This window comes from Talpa europaea, assembly GCF_964194135.1.
Source record: "Talpa europaea genome assembly, chromosome: 5".
Taxonomy (NCBI): Eukaryota; Metazoa; Chordata; class Mammalia; order Eulipotyphla; family Talpidae; genus Talpa; species Talpa europaea.
Genome location: NC_140071.1, coordinates 16635598 through 16649349, shown reverse-complemented (window position 1 = coordinate 16649349; position 13752 = coordinate 16635598). Strand labels below are relative to the sequence as shown.

General features: G+C 43.7%; 1 protein-coding gene across 2 annotated transcripts; it reads left to right on the top strand.

Moving 5' to 3' along the window:
• Window positions 1-513: 513 nt before the first annotated feature.
• On the top strand, window positions 514-10660 carry AMACR (alpha-methylacyl-CoA racemase; the record flags this gene model as incomplete). Of its 2 annotated transcripts, XM_084233514.1 has the most annotated exons (5): window positions 514-760; window positions 3006-3149; window positions 4143-4303; window positions 8609-8795; window positions 10251-10660. In XM_084233514.1, the coding sequence occupies 5 exons, from the start codon at window positions 514-516 to the stop codon at window positions 10658-10660; spliced, it is 1149 nt and encodes a 382-aa protein (XP_084089640.1). The 2 variants fall into 2 exon arrangements, with proteins under 2 accessions (XP_084089640.1, XP_084089641.1); XM_084233515.1 differs by lacking the exons at window positions 4143-4303; window positions 10251-10660 and having other exon boundaries at window positions 8609-8759.
• Window positions 10661-13752: the final 3092 nt, after the last annotated feature.

Sequence of the window (13752 nt, the reverse complement as noted above, 5' to 3'; positions counted from 1 at the left end):
GGGGAGAAGCTGTCGATTCAGGAGAGGTTCAGGAGAGGTCTGCCGAGCCATGTGGGCTGCTCCCTGGCTGGCTGGGGATCAAGCTCGTGCTGCAGAGGCTGCGGATTGCTTCACAGTGCGATGCTTAACCCCTTGCGCCACCAGGGAGGCCCCATTCCTAAGGTTTTAAGGTCCTCATAACTTCAGGGCTGGGCAGCCATAGGGGCTCACACGGCCCACGGTGTGCGTACCAGCGTCCTAGGGAGACAGGGCCAGGCCCAGTTCCCAGGTCAAGCCCGCAACACAACTCAGGACTCGGCAGCAGGAGGCCACGGTAGGTCACAGCGCTGCGGGCGCCCTGGACCTGGGGGAGGGCGCCGGGGCCAAGCCCCGCCCCCGCGTCGCCGGCCCCGCCCCTCGCGCAAGGCCCCGCCCCTCGCGCAGGCGCACGAGAAGGCCCTTAAGCGCGGCGCCCGGGGCCGGGGTCGAGGCGCGGCCTGCGGGGTCACGTCCTCTTGGGCCGGGGCCGCGACCATGGCGCTGCGGGGCGTCTCTGTGGTGGAGCTGGCCGGCCTGGCCCCCGGCCCGTTCTGCGGCATGGTCCTGGCGGACTTCGGGGCGCAGGTGGTGCGAGTGGACCGGCCGGGCTCCGCCGGCGACGTGAGCCGCCTGGGCCGGGGCAAGCGGTCGCTGGCGGTGGACCTGAAGCGCCCGCGCGGCGCGGCCGTGGTGCGGCGTCTGTGCGCGCGCGCCGACGTGGTGCTCGAGCCCTTCCGCCGCGGTGAGGGGCGCCGCGGGCCGGGGGGCGCCCGCAGGCCGAGCCCGCGGCGGGGTGCGCTGTGCCCCTGGGCGGCTGCCCGGCGCGGCCCTCCAGCCCCCCCGTGGTGCCGGACGCGTCCTTCCCGCTGCAGGGGGCTCCCCGCCTCTGCATGGGGCGCCGCTGGGGCTGCGCCTCTCCCACTTTTTAGTAATGGCCCACGTGCTTTTATTTGCCTTTCTTAGTTACTTGATGGTCATCAGCCCTGTGAGACTGAAAAGCCTGCTATTCGCTGCCAGGGAGACGGCTTAGAGCACATTTTGCTACCGTTTGGGGGGACGGTTACCCTCTAATGCCACCCCCTTGTGCAGGCCAATACCCTGGCCTTAAATGCTGGTGCCCAAGCTCCAGCTTCGGCTCAGTTTCTTTTACTTTACCCTCTGCTCCTGAAACACCTGTGCATTCCCCTTGTTATAATTTTATTTATTTTTTTAATGATTTATTTATGCATACAAGAGATGGGGTACAGGCAAGAGATGCAGGGGGTGAGAGGACTCACCAGAGACAGAGGAGGGAATGGAACAGGCAGATGACCAAAGTACACTGCTGAGGGAAGCAGTGGGGGAGACAGGAGAGGTCTGCTGCACCGTGTGGGTAGCTCCCTGGCCGGCCGGGGATCGAATTTGTGCTGCAGGAGCTGCGGATTGCTTCCTAGTGTGGTGCTTAACCCCTAGCACCACCAGGGAGGCCCTGTTCTCATCATTTTATAGACAGGATACTCAGACCTGTAACTGTACCCCCCTCTTACAGAGCCGCAAACCTCTGGCATACTCAGGTCCTGAACATTTCCAATGGGCTGGCTGTCCCCCAGGTGCTGCAAATTTCAGAAATCGCAAACCAAGCCCAACATCTTCTCTCCTGAAATGGCATCTCTTTATTTTCTGTTACTAGTCACAGTGAATAGAACCCAGTTGCCGGCTTCAGAAACTTGTGCTTCACCCGTGACTGCAGTGACCACCAACCAGTTCATTCATTCTTCCTTTCTGTGGCCCAGGGTTCTTTCTCTCTGCACTTGCTGCAGTTTCTTTGACAGTTAAAACAGTCTTTTTAAAGCTGATGTTTGCATCTAGCACTACTCTGATCCTTTCTCCGACAGCTGCCAGAAGTAATCTTGCTCAGTCAATACAAACAAAGCTTTTCTGGTTATATAGCTGTATGTTGTAAATGTTTGTTGATTGAATCCCAGACATTTAAAAGCAATAATTCACCCATATAGCCAGATTTGAGGAATATAATTATAGTAATTTAGTAAATAAGATTATATCATAATTCAATAATGCCATTTGAAGATGAAGTAGTTTCAACATGGTTGAGTAATTTGTCCTAGGTATTGCAGTAAGGGGAAAGGTGAAGCTATGAATAAGTTTGTTGCCTCCAGGTGAGAGGATTGTGGGTGGTGTTTCCTTAGATAACTATAAGTTCTTTTGCAATTTAAGATAACTTTGGCAGGACAGAGACAGTGAGTATTATGTAGTCTTTATTGCTTTAATCCCTGGGGACTTTGCCTGTTACCTGGATTTTATGCAATAAATATTGTGCTTGATAATTTAAGAACTCTCAGGTGCTCTTGTAACTAACCTTTCTTTTCACAGATATTTATTGAACCTTTTTTTTTTTTTTTTTTTGAGCCTTTTTTGAAGGTACTAATGCTAGGCACTGTAGAGGCCTGTGAGAATAGATCAGGGGAGTCCTGTGGGAGGATTTTCTGAGCTGGTAAGGGATCATATACAGACATAGGTACAGCTTGAGGCAGAAGGTGGTAGGCACTGATGTGGCATTGAAAAAGAAAAGATCCTAAAAAGAATAGCAGCTTTCAAAAGGAAGTTTTTAACCAAGAAAACATCTAGGGTAACTTCCAACTTTTAACAAATTACTAGTGAGAAGATTCAGGAAATTGTAAAGGGTCTGGCTAAATGGATGAAATGTCCACTGTGAGTATTGAAGAAATGTGGATTTGCCTAAAGGGAAATAGGGAAGTTCTAGAAGGAAGTGGTAGCACCCTGGGGCAGAAGCCACACATCCCAAAAATGGTCATCTCACTCTTTGGGTCCTTAGTTACTAGAAGCAATCTATATGTGTCAAGTGTTACTAGAGTTAAATGTTATCACTATTACTTGCAAGAGGTCTGTTTCATATGTGCCACAGAGGAAGGATTATACCCATCCTTGATTCATGTTCTCATAGAAAACGTGGTGACCTTTCTCTTGAGGTGTCATGGAAAAACTGCAGCTTGGCCCAGAGGTTCTGCACAAGGAGAATCCAAAACTTATCTATGCCAGGCTGAGTGGATTTGGGCAATCAGGAAAATTCGCTGAGAGAGCAGGCCATGACATCAACTATTTGGCTTTGTCAGGTATGTTAGGGAAAAACAAATTTCTCTACACTTTTTATTTATTTGTTTGCAGTCAAGTTCTGCAGTTACCCTTATTAAAAAGTATGTTTACAGGTAAAAATGTAAGTATCAATACAGGTGAAATGTAAGAATCAATAAAGAAGAACATAGTTTTAAAAGGGTTAGTTTGTCTTGGAACATTTTCAACCTTTTCTTATATCTTCACACTTGAGGGATAATATACTCTCACAAGGAACATTTACTTACTACAGCCATGGACTCAACTCTCAGGCAACCCCTTGCTAGGAAGTAGGAGACTTAGGGGTAGTAGGAATGGTTTCTCCATGTTGTGAAAATTCTGATACGAGTCTGATTTTGACACCTCTCTCCCCCAACCTATATTGAAAATCATCTGAGTCACCTTTCAGATGTCTGTGAATACTAGAAAAAGCCCATGGTAATATCACTTTATTAAAAATGTTCCCTGTGAATATGTCCTGGAATGGCCTAAATCTTGAGTTCTGAGAGCTATGTGTTGTTTAGTAAAGAAAGTCTCAGAATTTCCTATGAGGACACATTTAGGGGTTGAGATAAAGAATGAATGTAGAATTGATTTTTCATATCTATTTTAAAGTGTAATCCTTTTCTTGTTGGTGTGTTTATTTTCTTGCATCTCTGAAATAAGAATGGAAGTCCACCATACTGTGGTTAAGGCATAAATTCAATTGGCAACAATTACTTCCCCCGAAACTCCTTGAGTAAAATCTTAGCAGTAAAATTCTGAAAATATTAGTTGAAATAAAGTATTAGAGACCTAAAAGACAAAAAACTAAGTCCCTTGCTGGTGGGAAAGCCTGTTTATAAATATGCTGAATGGATTTAGGCTGATGTGCTAGTTTTCACTTAATGTCAGCAACTAGAGAGGTTGGTTATTTCTCTAAGATATTCATGTATTTGTTTAAAAGAGAGTTTAAATTTACAGTTTGTGCTCCCCAAATTTTTTTACTGGTGTAGGTGTACTGTCCAGACTTGGCAGAAGTGGTGAGAATCCCTGTGCCCCAGTGAATCTCTTGGCTGACTTTGGTGGCGGTGGACTCATGTGCGCCCTGGGCATCGTGCTGGCTCTCTTTGAACGCACACGTTCTGGCAAAGGGCAGGTCATTGATGCAAACATGGTAAGTTAACGGGGGTGGAGGAGTGTGGGGGGATGAGGAAGATGCCCGCCAGTTATTCTCCAGTATGACATGATTGCTTCAAATCCTTTTCTGAACAAAATAATGGATAAATGAGATTTGACAGTTGGCGCAAGTTTTCAGAGCTATCCTTCCTTTCTTCATATATATCAGAATGCCATATTTGGATCATTTGTTTTTGGAGTCAGCTTTCTAAACATTTTGTGACTACTCACTGGACTTCTGTGTGGTTGTTCAATAATTATCCTAGTTATCTCTTAGTCTTAGAATATCGTTTACAAGCATTCCACGTTCAAAATCATCCTCCAAAAGTTTCTTTCAGCAGATGGAGAAGATTCTCAAGTATGTGAAAGTAACACAGATCAGTCTAGATCTTCCTGCTGTGTTTTGTATGCAGGGGGTTTCTAGCATCACAGTGCTTTTACTCTTTTCACTGTTATGCTGGTCACATTACCTATGTGATTTCTTCTAATCTGTAAAATAACGCTTCACTTGGAATACATTTTTTTTTTTTTAAAAGAGGAATCAGAATTTGCCCAAGAGCTCACAGCTGATTGGTCAGAGCTCAATCTGGGGTCACTACACATTTGCCTTTGGACACGTCTTGGAGGTGGGATGGAGAATGGATTTCAGGAAAACAAGAGTGGAGGCAGAGAGACCAGTTACTGGGTTCTTGCTGGGCACTAGGGACACATAGTGGAGCAGTTTGTGGGTGAATCAGTCTGGATTTAAGGGATATTTGAGCTGTAATATTGCTGGGGTTTGGTGATACATTGCCAGTGAGGGGAGTGGGGGAATCACGGATGGGTCCCCTATTTCTGCCTTGGATATCCTGATGGATGGTATCATTAGCACCCTGAAGGGAGAGGCAGTTTGGCCTAGGGGTCAAGAGCACGGCAGACTTCCTCCACCCCAGCTGTGCCACTTACTGACTCTGTAATCTTGGGTGAGTTACTTAACCTCCATGTGCCTCAGTTTCCTTCTTTAAAAGGGAGAAAATGTTATCTACTGCATAGCATTGTTAGAGAATTAACGAGTTCATCCATTATTTAGGTTGTAATCAGTGGCTGGCAATTTGTAAAAGTTATTGTTATGTTTATTATTAGAAGAAAAGAAGTTCAGGTTTTGGTCTTTTCAAGTTGAAGTGCCTTTTGAGTATCCACATGGAACACTTGAAGTCAGGGACTAGAAACAGGTTTCAGAGTCATTTGGGAGCCACGTGAGACAGTGGCTGTTTCGCCAGGGAAGAGGACACAGCTCAGTGTGTGAAGAGGGAGCAGAAGAGAAGCAAGGGCTAAGAAGGCTAAGAGGAGAACCAGAAGGGATGGTTGTCATGAAACAAAGGAAAGAGAATGTGCCAAGAAAAAGGAATGGTCAGGGTCTCCCCGTGGCGCAGAAGGTTGAATGCAGTGCTGTGAAGCTGTCTGCAGCCTCTGCAGCCCTGGTTCAATTCCTGGCCGGCCAGGGAGATTCCCACATGGTGCGGCAGACCTCTCCTGTCTCGCCTGCTGCTCCCCTCAGCAGTGCTTTCGGTCCATCTGCCTGTTCCACTCCCCACTCTGTCTCTGGTGAATCCTCTCACCCTCCCATGTCTCTGGCCTGTACCCCAGCTCTTATATAAATAAAAAAATAATAATAATAAAAGAAAGAAAAAGGAATAGCCAGAGGGTCAAATGTTGGAGAACTCAAGAGTTTAAAACTGAACAGTGTAAATTGGATTTGCTCTTGGTGACCTTTGCAAAAGCAGTTTTCTACCAGAATCCCCCATCCTGGGACCTTGGCTGGCACATCCCTTTCCTCTCAGGCTAATCACCCCCAGCCCTGCCCTGTTTCTGTGCCTTTGTCATCAGGGAACATTTCACATATCTGCTGTGACCGTCACTGAATTGATGTCAGTGTGTGACTGATCTTTTTATATCCTGGTCCAGTCACAGCACATGCCCAACATGTGGCAGTAGCAACAGCAGCAACACCACCTTTACACTTACAGCTACAGTCCAAGCTTTACATTTGTCTACCCCCCTCTGATCTACACAGCTCCCTGAAAGAGGTGTGTTCGCTCTCATTCAGTCTTTGGAAACTTTCAAACTTGGATGGGTTAACGGCCTCCTTCTAGAGTAGGCTGCTGGCAAGGCTCAGAAGCGCCAGCCCAGGCAGTTTGACCCTGCGGTCATCACTGCCCTCTGCTGGCCTCTCTGGGCATGGTCCCAGACATGCTGCCTCCAGGGCTTTAAAGAGAATTTAAGACTATACTTACTTAGGAATAATTTGAATACTTTACTAAAGACAAGTAATTGCTTTTTTTAATAATCTTATAAATAAAAGATGGTTGCTGCTTCATCAGATGTTGTCTGATGAAAGAATTACATAACAATTAGGATCATAGTAAGGTTTTAGAGTATGTGAAAATGTGAGCTTTAGTCAGGGTTTGTGTTTGCTGTAGGGCATGGTGAGTGTTGGTTAATTACTCAGGGCCAACTGGATCATTAAAGCATCATCACGTCCCCATCTCTAGGAGCCCCTGTGACACAAATAGTTGTAAAGTTGACTACAGGAAACCTGTAACTTACAATTTTAGGCTGGTGGTTGTCAAATATTGTTAGCAGCAGAAACCTTGACCCAGGTCTGACTGTGAGGACCTGGAATCTTTTCTTCATAGCACTGTTTCCTTGGTGACTCTGCAGTTAAGTGTGGCGAACAGGATCCATTTTGCTGTATTCATCCCTGATCTGGGGGAATACCCCCAACCTGAGTGCACCTGTGAGCCTCGTGATGAGACGAGGACTGTAGCTGCTGTGTCTCTTGTTCTATGTCCTCCTATAGCACTAAGAAGATAGGGTTTGGCTAGAGCCTGTTTGTACCCAAGGTGGGCCAACCTGGACTTTGAAGTCTAATAGTGCATCTTTTTTCAACAGATCCCTCAGTATATCCAGTATATAAAAGATATTATGTGTGTGTGTGTGAACGCGCGCGCGCACATGTGTATCTGTATGCATATCTAGGATCCATGTAACCCTGTTTTAAACTCCACTGTTTGGTGATGACAGATGTTTGAGCCATAAGTCAAAATATACATGAGATTTAAAGTAAAAAGGGAAAATTGGGATGTAGCCAAAGATGTGTTTTATGTTTGCTTCGCAACTACTAATTGTGAGAAATTCCATGCTCATCATTTGAATGGGTCGGTAACCTTGGAAACAAGAATACTTTGATGGCTTTATCCCAGGGGTGCGGGGAATCATCCGGACTGTACAAAGCCATGATAACAGGAGGTAGTCCTCTGTCGATTGGCCAGCGTGCCAGCCTTGTGATAACTGTCTCTGAGGATGTGAATCCATTCCTCTTATTTCAGGACTCGGGGAAGTTGGAATTCCCAAACCCAATTGTCTAGACTCAGAAACTCATATACCTGCCACCAGTATTGTTGTGTTTATGTGGTAACTTTTTAGTGATTATTAAGTATTCAACTATAATTTTCTTAGGCTTGAATTCAAACTAGAATAAGCTAAATTTAATTATAATATGATTTACTTTTAAAATGTGATATGCTTCATATGTCTGTGTATATGTGTCTAGTGGTGTTAAGATCAGAAGATGGATTTTTTTTAAAGATTTATTTATACACACAAAAAATGGGGTACAGGCCAGAGTTTTGGGGGGTGACAGGATTCACCAGAGACAGAGTGGGGAACAGAACAGTCAGATCAACTGAAACACACTGCTGAGGGGAGCAGCGGGCGAGCCAGGAGAGGTCTGCTGTGCCATGTGGGTCACCGCCCTGGCCAGGGATCAAACTTGTGCTGCAGTGGCTGTGGTGAGCTTCATAGGTTTCGTCTTAACCCCTTTTGCCACCAGGGAGGCCCCAGAAGATGGATTTTTAGAAATCTTTTTGCTTTATTTTTAGCCCAACAGTTTTTAATATATGTAAATGTGTTTTTAACATATGTAAACGTGGAGACACTGTGTATTGGACTTTTGTGTATCTTTCACCTAGCTTTAAAAATGATCAGTGTTTTGATAGTCTCATTGGGAAGAGAAACTAAAAGTCTCCTTGGAACAGTAATTTCTGAACTGATTAGTTTAGAAACCAGCTTCATAGCACAGTTAGTGCATTTCACCTTCACTAACTGAATTTCTCAAAGTACCAAAGACGTTGTATAATTAGAATCTTTCTACATGGCAAGATAAGTATTTTTACACAAATATCAAAAAAACACCTAGGTACACATGACTCATGCTTTTATTGATGAATTTCCTGAATTCAGATTGTGTTCTCTTTCTTCCTAGGTGGAAGGGGCAGCATATCTAAGTTCTTTTCTGTGGAAAACTCAAGGAACAGGTCTGTGGGAAAAGCCCCGAGGACAGAACATGCTAGATGGTGGTGCGCCTTTCTATACAACCTATAGGACAGCAGATGGGGAGTTCATGGCTGTTGGAGCAATCGAGCCCCAGTTCTACAAGCTGTTCATCAAAGGTGAGTATTTCACACGCTCCCTCCCCTTTTTTCTGTACCTGCCTTTAGGTTCTATTTTGGGGCCCTGTAGAAATTCTTGATACCTTTTATTATCCACTTTATAATGAACATAATTATAGCCATCATTATATTGTGGGACGTTTCCTGCATTTGAAAAAAAATTGACAGGTAATTTTACAAGTCTACAAAAATTGCCTTAGGGTTTTGAAAAGTATCCCTTTTGTGGGAGTTCAATTTGTTTTACATTTTATACTCAGTGGTTTGGGATATTTATCTTGCCCTTGTGTACCCACATCTTACTCCCCCTGAAAAATGATCCCCCAGTTCTTTGTTGGTTTTTTTTTTTTAAAGATATATTTATTTATTTATACAAGCACTGGGTACAGTCAGAAGCGCGGGAGGGTGAGAGAATTCACCAGAGCCAGAGCGGGGAGCAGAGCAGGCAGAAGGACCGAAGTACACTGCTGAGGGATGATCCCCCAGTTCTGCCAGAGCACAGAGAGACTTTGGTGAATGAGATTTCGATAAAATACATTCTCATCACTTGTTGCAGCCATAGTTTACCTTGCAGATTCTTGTTTGAGTGACATGTTGCCCCAAGTTAGCAGAAAAATTGGAATCTCTTCTTTCTTAATTAAATAATTGTGTTGAATTAATTTTGTTTCTGTGAAAAGTTTGCGTTTAACATTTCCTTTACAGATAATTTAGCATCTGAGAAGTTTTAGAATACCCCTCAAGTGGAGGCATATTGGTTACACCCACATTTATTTTTCCGCTTTGAGTCTGTTTCATTGTATGTCTGAGAGCTTTTCAGGTGCAACATACACTCAGAGTTACTTGCATGCAACTGAAATGATTGTTTTTGCAAGTATTAGAAAGCATCTTATGATCATCTGTATTAACTTCACTAACTTCATTATCATTGGAAAAACAGAATGGTTACCTAGAGCCTATAGGACTGTTTTCTGTCCAGAAATGAAAACTAAAAACAGAAGGTCTTTATTCACAGTTCTAACAGAACAGCGCTACACAGAGGGCTGAGCAGTAGAGTGACACTCCCAGACCCGTGCTCCAGGCCAGGAGAGCAGCAGGACAGAGGACAGAGAGTGTGCACTTTCCCGAACCCTGTGTGTCTATGAATCATCTATAGAGAATTTACATCTATGAACAAGTTTGATTAAATTTTAGTCATCTTTTCATTATTATGCATAGCAAATCTAAATGACAGTGATAAGATATATCAAAAAGTTTTTGTTGACCTGAGTTCGAAACAGTTTCTGCAGATATTGTTTAGTAGCCTTTTTAATTGCTCATTCTTTAGTAAACATTGCATTAAAGTTATTCAGAGAACTCCCAGTCTCATTCCAATGTTAGAATAGTGAGCCCAAAACTTACTTTCATTGACTACAGTCATTCCACCCAAAGCATAATCACTGAAGAAACTTTTTCTTTCAGGACTTGGGCTAAAGTCTGATGAACTTCCCAATCAGATGAGTATAACTGATTGGCCAGAAATGAAGAAGAAATTTGCAGACGTATTTGCAAAGAAGACAAAAGCAGAGTGGTGTCAGATCTTTGATGACACAGATGCATGCGTGACTCCAGTTCTGACTTTTGAAGAGGTTACCCATCACGGTCATAACAAAGATCGGGGCTCATTTATCACGGATCTGAAGTTGGGCACAAGTCCTCGCCCTGCACCCCTGCTGTCTAACACACCAGCTGCCCCTTCTTCCAAGAGGGATCCTTTTGTAGGAGAACACAGTGAAGAGATACTTAAAGAGTTTGGGTTCAGCCAGCAAGAGGTTGATGAGCTTATGTCAGATAAAATTATTGAAAGTCAAAAACCAATGGCTCATCTCTAACCAATGGTTCAGCTCAAGTGAATTTGAACATTGCATTTATAGTCTAGAATAATACATACCAGTGTATCTGTGGAAACTTGAACCAGTATCATAGTGATCTACTTCTTCTAATTATGAAACAAGACTCTGATTCTGATTGTACAGTAATGATTGAATTCTGAAAATAGCTTTGGACTGTTTTCAATTTATACTACATTATGTCAATTTTCTACCTTCCAACTTGAGAGATTATATTTGACATCAAATTACATAAATATAATATACTTTAAATGAATTGACTTATTGCTTTTTACTAAAAAAGGCTTTTTCCCCTTGAAAGCACAATTTGCTTTTAAGTTTATGAAAACTGTTCAAGAAAATTCTTTAACATTTTGTGACTCACTGAAATATTTTAGTCTTCGCCATTAATCATAATATAAGTCCTTAGGTGTCTGATATTTTTGATGAGGATATTGTTCAGCTTGTGTTTGAATTGGAATGTTAGAAAATTTTCTAGAGGTTTCCTTCAGATAAACTCTCATCCCTCCCTGTAGACCAGTCCTCAGAGAGCCTGCTGTGTAGATGCACGCCAGCACCACCCAAGCATTGCTCTTTCCCAGTAAATTGTACCACCATCCATTTGAAAGTCCTACTACTTTTCCTGCTCTTAGTTTCTAGCTTCCACTCCACCATGTCTCCCTCTGCCCCCAGTCTGCCCATGCTTTACCCCTCGCTTCATTTCGGCCACGCCTCAAATACCACCTTCTGGAGAGTCTTTTCCTGACTCCTACTTAGAATGGCAGCCACCTGATCACACGCTCTGCTCTCCCCCCATTTCATTTTTCTTCACATACTTCTATCCCTGCCGACATATTTATTAACCCCAAGCTTCACTCCCTCTTAATACATGCTAGAATGGAAAATTTATGAAGGACTTTGTAGGTTTTCTTCAACTGCCAAGTCCCCAGTTCCTGGAATAGTGCCGCACCTTAGTGGAAACTGAATATTTGTTAAAGGAATGAGTCTCGGTTGTGAAGTGTCTGTTCCACCTTCGTAGCTTACATATCCATCTCTCTGCCCACCTCTCACTGCTCCTTCATCCAGGCCCCTGTCACTTCTTCCCTGGGTTTGCTTAGCAGCTTCCCTACCTGACTTTTGTCCCCACTATCGCTGTCTTCACTTCCGGACCATGTTACTCTAGCAGTAGTCATTGTGACACCAAACTGGTCTTTTTGAAGCCTATAAAATTCTTTAATGGCCTTTTTCCCTAATAGAATAAAATGTAAACTCACGTAGCATATTATTCCCATATTTAGAATAAGATTTCTACCTATTGATAGCTGCCTACTCATGTCTCTACCCCTGCTCTCCAATACTATACATTGAACTGCTTGAATTCCTAAATATGCTACGATCTCTCTTGCCTCCATCCGTTCCACATGCAGCATTTTCCATGACAGACAATACTCCTGAGTCCTTTTACTCCAGCATGTTTTTTAGGAAATAGGCTTGACTCAAATGCAGCCTTCTTTGTGAAACGTCTTCTGTTTCTCAATCCCAAAGCAGTTTTGTGGAGTGATTATGACCTTTGAAGTCAGAAAGGCCTCACTCAGTCTTGTGATGTCTAAGAGAATGCCTGTGACGTGCCTAGGACACAGTGCTCAGTACTGTGAGTGCTTGCTCTTAGTAGGTAGGCCCTGCCTGCGTTCCCACTGTACTTTTACATATCTCCAAGGATAGTAATTGCTGTTAGTGTAGTTTACATAACTTCACCAGGCCATAAGCTCTTAGAGTAGTTGGTCTAGCATGAAAAAGAATCATCCGATTTTAAGAGAGAGGGTCTAGGTGAGGCCCATGGATTTGTATTTCTGCCATACTTCCAGGTGATTTTAATGCTTGCAGCACAAAAACTGAGCTTTGAGTGGCACGGTTCTAATGAATAGGAAACCAAGTCTTTTTACCTTTGTTACCGCCATATAGGTACTTAAGAGAGTATCTATTGATGTATATATAATACACATAAATTGGTAAATACCAAAACAAGTTGGCGAACACCTGTAAAATAAACAGGTGGGCTAGTTTAGAACATAGAATTCTGTGATAGACATAAAACTATTTGAAAAATTAGCTGTAAACTTTTAAAGAAATGTATGTAAGACTCTGAGACTGCAGAAAATGCTATGCTTCCTCTTTTTTCATTTATCTTTAGAGAAACCAGATTTAGAAATAGGGAGGGGGCAGGTAAGGAGGAAATATGGAACTTGAAGAATAGAAAAGAAGCAGTAAATTGATGCTTTTAGTGTAGTTCTTTAAAAGATGGCCAAGTCTAGTGAAAGGGATTGTATTCCCAGGCCAGGCCTGTATGTGTCTTTGGCAGAGATTAGGTTTGCCCTTAGATAAAAGCCAACTGGCTCCTGGAACTCCCCCTGGACTCAGCTTCCTACTGTGTGAGGGAGGGGTGGATTCCAGAATCGAATCCAGCTTCCTTTAGGATGGGGAAGTGGAGAAAGGATGCTGTACAGACAGCCAGGAACATCTTTTACAGACAGTATCTCGACTGCTCTTCCATCAGAGGTGAAGGTGGGCAGGTCTTATTTCACAGATGAGAACACAGGGACCCCGATGGCCTGAAACTTTCTAGCATCTCAGGAATTTTTTCATGGTGCCCTACGTCCAAAGAAGTATCCAGTGATCCCATTTATAAATAGTTCCCAACAACTTAAGTATTTTTGTCCTTACAACTAAGTAACTATTTAAAAATACAATACACATAAATTGAAAGAAAACATTTCTCATTTTAATTACTATTGCTCAGCAGTAGTGTAGGGTAAATGAAGAGATCAGACTTTTCTGCCCTCCCGCGGTTAGGATGGATGATGGATCCTTGTGGTCCTGAATGCATTCCTGATGGCAGGCACCTGGAGAAGGGTGTGGGCATATGTAGATGGGATTCACCTGGGCTGAGACTGGGCTTATAAAAGGGCGGCGTCACGGAGATGCCAGCAGAAGCAGAGAGAACCACGAGAAGCAGAGACCACCAGAGAAGGCCGGAGAGCCCAGACAGAGTGAAGACTTGCTGGGAGGCCTGCCAGCCCCCCAGCACCCCTGCCTGC